Source organism: Helianthus annuus, chromosome 15 (genome assembly GCF_002127325.2).
Source record: "Helianthus annuus cultivar XRQ/B chromosome 15, HanXRQr2.0-SUNRISE, whole genome shotgun sequence".
NCBI classification, from domain to species: Eukaryota; Viridiplantae; Streptophyta; class Magnoliopsida; order Asterales; family Asteraceae; genus Helianthus; species Helianthus annuus.
In genome coordinates, this window is record NC_035447.2 from 109,919,876 (window position 1) to 109,927,977 (window position 8,102).

The 8,102-nt window shown below is 41.4% G+C and overlaps 2 protein-coding genes across 2 annotated transcripts; both read right to left on the minus strand.

The window, feature by feature from the left end:
- Window positions 1–1,718: 1,718 nt before the first annotated feature.
- On the minus strand, window positions 1,719–2,306 carry LOC118487510. Its single transcript, XM_035984411.1, has one exon. It carries the CDS (start codon window positions 2,304–2,306, stop codon window positions 1,719–1,721), a length of 588 nt encoding a protein of 195 aa, XP_035840304.1.
- A 1,705-nt stretch (window positions 2,307–4,011) lies between these two features.
- LOC110914035 lies at window positions 4,012–5,343 on the minus strand. The gene has a single exon (XM_022158849.1). It carries the CDS (start codon window positions 5,341–5,343, stop codon window positions 4,012–4,014), a length of 1,332 nt encoding a protein of 443 aa, XP_022014541.1.
- Window positions 5,344–8,102: the final 2,759 nt, after the last annotated feature.

Consider the following 8,102-nt stretch of genomic DNA (forward strand, 5'->3'; position numbering starts at 1 on the left):
TCAGCAGAACACTTCTGTGGCTGAATCAGTGGCTTAGCTCTGATACCACCTTCTGTCGCAACCCCCGTCCCCTTACAAACCCGGGAACAGGCGGCCGCGGGTAGTTTCGGTGGTATCGGTGCTTATCCATTTTGGCAGCGGAAATTTCATCAGGCCCGTAGTTAGGAAATATTTTATCAGAGTAAAATACCACATTTTCATAATGTTAAACATGTGGGAAAAATCCCAAGTTTTAAGAACACACATTTTCATATGGATACACCTATTTTATTTAATAAAAACATCTCTTTATTTTAGGTAACTTTATAGCCACTTTTCCAAGCCTTCAGTGCTGTCCAGCTGGCTTCTATTTGGCTTTCACAATTTGTTACCTGAAACGCGTTTAAAAACATTTTGTCAGTGGGAAATACTGGTGAGTGAATCTCAGTTTAATCAAGTTTAGTAAAACCATTGTACAGTATTCAGGGCGGCTGCGCAATTACATTTGTTTCCATCTATTCAATTACCACCCACGGTACTGTCAACCCGACTTGTGGTCATGTTACTCCTCGCAAGGTACTAACAAATTTTGTATACAAACCCCCAACATACCGACGATAATTGTAGAATACAAATACTCAATAACTGTTTAATGTAATTTAATTTAGGTGAGGTTTTGTAAAAACAGTTAACAAAAAGGAGATTACTCACATTGTTGTCTTAGGTTTTCCTTTAGGGTTTCCTGGTAATTATCTATTAAATACAGAAATGCACACACGTTAGTATAATAACCCAATATTTACATTAGTAATACCCTCCCCGAGACGACATTCCAACGACTACGTCGGGCAGAACCTCGACAGCCGTTACAGAACCCTGGATCAATCGGGCAGCGTATCTATTACGTAACCGGGGTTATGATACTTACAACGGTGCATAACTTTGTTATTTAGGGGGTATTATACCCGGAGATTATGCCTATTATGCATAAATATTGAGAGAGAAAAAGAAATTGAGCAAGTTCGACTGAATACTGAAGGCCTCTATTTATAAGCGACCTTTCGTCTTCTCTCGCGGCCCGCGTACTAGGCTGGGTAGGCCCTAGCCTGGCCCAGTCATCGAACTAGCTTTGCCACGAGCCCGACACGTGGCGGCACCGGGTTAAGCCTGGTGGCCTATCTGTCGTGGCCCGCGTAAGAGGTAGCCAAGGGCTACGCGGCCCGCGAGCGATATTAAAACTTTGTTTTTATTTAATTTTTAATTATATAATTTATTCGGGGCCCGGTTTTTGCATACGGGGTATGGTTTAGGTCATATAATGACATTTAAAATATATTAGGGTGTCGAAAATAATTAGGAGGGTTGTTATACATAGTGTTCCTAGGCTGCAGCCATCCAAAAAGCAGTTTTATATGCGATCATTCTACACGCGCCTTCTTTGAGGAGCTGCTTAATTCTGCAGTGGTAAGGAAAAAACACATTAGAACGATTCGAGCTATACAACTGTGGGTGCATACCCACCATTAGTCTGATTATTATTAGGTTTTTTGTTAATGCTAGCATATTAAACTCAAAAAAACAATATATAATAGGAATATGACCCAATTTAATGAACTATTTTGTGAGTAGGGTGAAAGATTTTTCCCGCTATTCTTGTTTCTCCCCCAAATGATTAATTTTTTTAACGGCTGATTTTGTTAAAACAAAACAAGCTAGCAAGAAGCTAGATGAAAGAAAGATTACAAAACATTGAAGCTACACCAATCTGACCATTCTAACGAGTACATTTTTGCTCTATTTTTTACCCAAAGAAAGCTTGTGGATTTGATTTCAGCAAAGATTCTTGAGATATCCACTCGATTACCGTAGAAGATAGTATCGTTGCGTTGTTTCCATAAGCTCCAGCATGAAGTTAAGATGATAGCTTGGACCATTTTCTTCATTGCAGCTGGACCGGTGATATTCTGGTGGACTCGAAGCAGATCTTCCGATGTGAAAGCATATATAGGAGGGATTTTGAGCCAACTGGAAACCATCTCCCACACAACCGAGCTAACAAAGCATTCTGCAAAAAGATGAGAGGTTGATTCATCTTTGTCTCCGCAAAGTGGGCAGCGGATAGATGCCATGTTAATATTCCGATGTGCAAGAGCAACTCTGGTAGGAAGCCTGTCAAGAGCCAATCGCCACCCGAAGATGTTAACTTTGCGTGGAACCCAATTATTCCATACAAAACTGTTGGGAATGTGCTGTTGAAGCGAGCTAGAAAGAAGTTTTTTAACCGATTTTACCGAGAATGCTCCTGAGAGTCCGAGGACCATGACCATGTGTCTTTGGACAGTGTTAGAGGTACCTGTGAAACAATGTTTGTGATCTCATATAGTGCACGTTCCTGCTGTGAGAAAGGATCTCGAATCCAGCACCAACTGATTATGTTGGCTGTGTCGTCTTCCCGGCGCTTGAGACGATCTTGGACACTGCATCCTTTGAACTTTTCCAACAAGTAGAGAGTAGGAAATCTTGATTTAAGAGGTGTATTTGAAGCCCATGCCTCAGTCCAAAACAGGACATCGGATCCGATCCCGACCTTGCATTTAAAGAGATTATTAAGGTGTATGTCTTTCTCTCGTAGCGTCGCTTCCTTCTTAATAATATTGTTCCAAACGCCCGATAAACCTTTTTTTGAAGGGAGAAAATTTCCCAACTTTGGGTTGAAATGAAGACAGTTAATAATTAATCTCCAAAGCCGATTGGGTTCTGTTTTGTATCTCCACGCCCATTTTGACAACACTGTAATTCATATTATGTAGTGTACCCAAGCCAAGCCCCCCACATATAATCGGTCGTGTTACTTGATCCCAACGAACCCAATGCATCTTGCTCCTTGTAGCAGTGTCTCCCCACAAGAAATTTCTTCTAATCTTTTCTAATTTATTCAACACATTCCGAGGTGCTTGGTAGAGCGAGAAGTAGTACAGAGGTAATGAATCCAGAACAGAACAGATTTGATTAGCGTGGTCCTACCCCCAATCGATAAGGTATTGGCCTTCCAAAGAGATAGCCTTACTTCGAGTTTCAATGACCGGAGCCTAAGTGTTATATTTGTTCATATTTCCACCAACCTTGAGACCGAAATACATAAAAGGAATGGAGCCAGAATTACACCCAAGCCAATTGGCCATATGATCGCATTCATCCGAGGTGGTTCCCACCCCGTAAAGACATGACTTGAGAAGGTTTATTTTTAATCCCGAGACTAGGAAAAAGCATCTCATTAGTCTTCTTATGTTGATGATGTTTGCTTCCTCCCAAGCACCCAAGAGCATCACGTCATCCGCAAAGATAAGATGTGACACAATGGGGCCATTGTTCGGAAGAGATACCCCTTTAATGATGCTAGCCGAAATGGCACTCGTCATGAAACTTGAGAGGGCTTCCATAGCGAGAATGAATATGAAGGGTGAGAGTGGGTCGCCTTGCCTAACCCGTCTAAAGCATTGAAATTCCTTGGTCGGGGAGCCATTCACAAGGACCGAGGAACGGGATGATGCAAGTATACCGTGAACCCAAAGGATCCATTTTTCGGGGAAGTTCATTTGTCGAAAAACGGACACAATGAAACTCCAACTAATCGTGTCAAATGCCTTTTCAAAGTCAATCTTGAATAGGAAAGCTTTAGCCTTTGCACATTTTATCCAAGAGATGATTTCATTTTTAATAAGTGGCCCATCCAGAATATTTCTATCTGACAGATAAGCCGATTGCTCTTCCGATATTACCGACCCAATGACCATTCTTAGACGGTTCGCTAAGACTTTCGAGATGACTTTACTGATGCATCCAATAAGGTTAATTGGCCGGAAGTCATTTAGGCTTTCCGGGTCATTAACCTTTGGAATAAGAGTAATAAATGAGGAGCTGCATTCTTTTGATAATGTGCCCGTATCATAAAATCGAACCAGAATATTATGAAAGTCCTCCCCCAATAAATCCCAATAGTGCCTAAGAAATGTAAAGTTGAGACCATCCGGCCTAAGGGCCTTGTCTCCACCACAGCCCCAAATTGCATTTTTTTACCTCATTAAAAGAAAAGGGAGAGATTAAGGACATACTCTGCGTGTCTGTGAGTTTTTTGATGTGATGACAAGTGAAATTCGGTCTAGAGGGGGTTGGCTCCACGAATTTATTCTCGAAAAACTTGCGAACCTCATCCTTGATACGTGGGGGATCGACGCACCACTTGCCATCAATAAATAAACCATTCATCCTGCTCCTCGCCACCCTGCTGTTGATAAAACCGTGAAAGAATGTTGAGTTCTCGTCTCCTTCAACTGCCCATTTAACCCGTGATTTTTGATGTAGTTCTTTGAGCCGCGTGTCATTGATTATATTCACTTTATTCTTATGCTCAACATAATCTGCTTTTTTCCCTCCTGACAGGTCACGAGTCACACAGAAGAGGTCCAACCTCTTAATCTCTTCTTCCTCGTTGTTGAGGCATACATTCTCTTCTTTTTTGGTCTTTTTGTTCCATTCTTTAACTGCTCTTTTGATGCACCTTAATTTCTCGGCAAGTGATACATCAGGAGGGCCTGTAAAGTTACAAGAAGCAACCGCAGAACGAACCACAGTATCTAGCCCTGGTTTAGTAAGCCAAGTATTGAAAAATTTGAATGGTATATGTCCAAAATCGTTTGATATGATAGTGAGCATTAACGGACAATGGTCCGAGAGATTCCTCGGAAGAGTCCGTAAAGACGCCGTCGGCCATAGTCCCCAAAATCTGTCACAAACTAACATGCGATCCAGTTTACTCATCTTGTTGCCACCATCCAGCCAACGAGTGAACTTTGAACCATTCATGAGATACTCCACAAAATTTGCTTCGTAAATGAATGAGTTGAAGTCCGCCGCGGGGGCTGGATCGAAATTGCAATTCTTTCTTACATCAGCAGATCTGACTTGGTTGAAATCACCAAGTATGATCCGTATACCTCCCCGTGTCTCTTTTAGTTCTTTAACATGTTCCCATAGTGCTCTTTTGGAGGAGGTAGCTTGCGGAGCATAGATGCTCATTACATTTACTTGTTCGGCAATACCCCTGATAGTGCCGCATACCAACAAGTTGAGTATTCCTGGATCCCATAAACATGCCATACCCCTTAATCTTCCCTCCGAGTTAACCCAATCTGAATCTAACGGAAAATTACCCCAAAATCTTTTGAAATTTATTTTCGATCCATCTGCATACTTAGTTTCCTGGATTACAATGAAGCAAATCCCATGTTCTCTTTTAATTTTCTTAATCCAAGCAGCATTTTGGGCATTGCCCACCCCCCTAATATTAATGGTGAGATAATTCATTGATTCACAGTGTTCTCACCCTCTCCCCTAACAATTTCCTCAATCACATTCATGAAATTCTCGACATGCATACCTGTTGTGCTACCCACCTTGATAGTGGCATTTGTTTCTCCAGGATCACTTGAAAGGTTCTCAACAGTATTCGATGTAAGAGACGGGGATATGGCAACCATATGTTCACCCACGGGAGCAGCTTCATTTGTTTGAGACTGGAATAAGGTAGCTGAAGATTGAGGGAGGTTGTTAGATGGATTGACATCAGAATCCCCAGTGTTTCTTCGAGGGTTTATAGAAGTAAAAAGGGGCGAAGAGGGAGGATAATTTGGGATTGTGCGGAGATAATTTGGGTATGGTGGAAGGGGATAAGAGAAACGAGTAGGAGGTAACACGGGCTCATGTCTGGGCCTTTTAGTGGCTGGTTTCCTTGGGCTGGATCCATTACCCGGAGATAAGTTATTGGGCCTGTTGCTCCTAGATCCCAAACCGGTCTGTTTAGATTTATTAGGGGCTTTATTTGTTGGAGGGGCCCCACCAGCAGCATTCGCATTGAAAGCAGAGTGGGTGGGATCAATAATAGGAACAGTATTTGAAATGTCTTTATTGGGAGGTGTTTGCGCCGCCTTGTTATTTTTTCCCCAATGCACGTATCGTTTCCCATGCATGACTTTTGGACTGTCTGAGGAGTCTCCTCATCTTCTCCGGTAAAACCTCCATTGTTGGGCTTTTCTGTTGTATCCACCAGAACTGTAATACCTTCGTCAGGTTCTTCCGATCCAGTCTGTTGATATTGTATGGGGCCGCCAGTGCTACCAATCAAGAAATCAGGAACCCAGTCCCTCATGACCTCCGAAATCCAGACTCCGTGTTCAATCCCGTGCTAGCTGATAGTTAAGTATTCTTCAACCTTTTTCCTGGAGTTCATAAGGATCCCAACAATTTCGTAAGCCAAATTACAATCTTTATTTACTACCCTTGAAGGCGAGATAACTGCACCAAAGGTGCTGGCGATCATATTAAAAACTTCCCGCTCCCATGCTTGTGTAGGGACCCCGTCAATACGAAGCCAAGCAATCCGGTCTACGAACTTTTCCACCCCATCCCATGGTTTAATCATAGAGAACCATTTTGATTGTTTGTCCTTGTAATGAGTTAAGAAGGCTTCGCAGTGAGTTTTTTGATCAAAAGTCAAGAGTACCCTCAATCCTCCGATATACCTGAGCCCAGTGAGAAACTTGGAAAGATTCCCAGTAATTTCGAGTATGTTGCATAGTATGTTATAAGTTTTTGCTTCAACCATAACCAATACCCCATGCCATTCGTTCATTGTTTTGGACTCGGTATTTGGAAAGGTAATAGTTTTATGCTTACCATTATCCTTCCCCATCAGTGCATCTGAGTAAGATCTGCCCACTCCCGTGTTTGGTCTGTTGTCATTGCCTTTATTGTTAATTATTGGAATCTGAAAAAATGGGTTTGCCCCCATCGGTTTATTTTAACTGTATCCCCCCACCACCATTGGCAGGTTTACCATCCCACCGGAATTTGGCCATGTCTATTGTCAGCTTAGCTCCTTTCATCTTCACCTTGTTAAGAACCTCCAGCATCTTCCCAATGTCTTGAACATTTTCGTATCTCACGAAAGCAAATTTGTTACCTCTTTTGTCTAGTTTCTTTGGTAGGAACACATCGGCAAGTTCACCAAAGACTCTAAACTCATTCCATATTTCTCCTCTGCTACAAAACCCGGGGAGATTCGATACGAAAAAGGTCGTCGCATTTTTAAACTCAAAAAGCTGTTTCTTGGTTTGCTGATATTGATTCTTCTTTTTCCGTCTCCCGGTGGCCTGATTCCATTGCCGGTCATCCTCCTCAGACTGTCCGTACATAGTCTTTTGAAGGAGCAAACGAGTCCCAAGAGGCGAATGAAAGAATCGGGGGGCGATTTAGTATGAAAGGTAATCCCAGATTCAAACCGAAAGGCAAATCAACGTAACCTCGCACACTAAACCACAGTCATCTTCTTTGTCGAGCACTCCTGATGTTTCGTCTGCCGCTTGGGTCCCCGGAAATCTTGTGGGTATGGAGGCAAGTGAACGAAACCCAAGAGGCGAATGGAAGAATCAGATATCAAAATATGATGAAAGGTAAACAGAACCACCACCGGCAGCGGCAACCGGAACCCCGCACACTAATCCGAGAATGTCATCTTCGTCGAGCACACTTGACGATTCGCTTTCCAGAGGAATTTATTAAAGTAGTTTACTTTACATAAGCTTATATGATTGTGTGTAAAAGAAAGGAAAGAAACATAATAATCTTAAAAATTTAATTAGAATCCTTTCTAAACCTTAAAATGGTTCTTTTTTTATTTCCTTGTTACAACTATTATTCAATCACATTAAAGAAGATTTCAAAATACTTTTTTTTTGTTGCAAACATTAAATATTGTTTTAAAATCCTAAATCTTCATTACTACATATTTATATATGTTTTAACCTGTATAATATATGTGTTTCTAAACTAGTCTACACACTAAAGGGGTGATCGCATGATACGGTGAGAAATAGAGATGTAATCAAATGTTAATTGATTGTTTTCTAACTTTAAACGTCAACTGAAGTTATATTGTACTCTTATGTTTCTAGTTTTCATGATCGGATTTGCACTTGGTTTAGATTTAGTTTGCTTTCATAATCAAACAAAACAGTTGGAATTTATTTTTATGATCAAAGAAATGCTAACTACATTGTCCTCGTGGA

What these genes read in the sequence shown, in the direction of transcription:
- LOC118487510 (XM_035984411.1), bottom strand. Translation starts at nt 2,306, where the DNA reads ATGGTCATGGTCCTCGGACTCTCAGGAGCATTCTCGGTAAAATCGGTT.
- LOC110914035 (XM_022158849.1), bottom strand. Translation starts at nt 5,343, where the DNA reads ATGAATTATCTCACCATTAATATTAGGGGGGTGGGCAATGCCCAAAAT.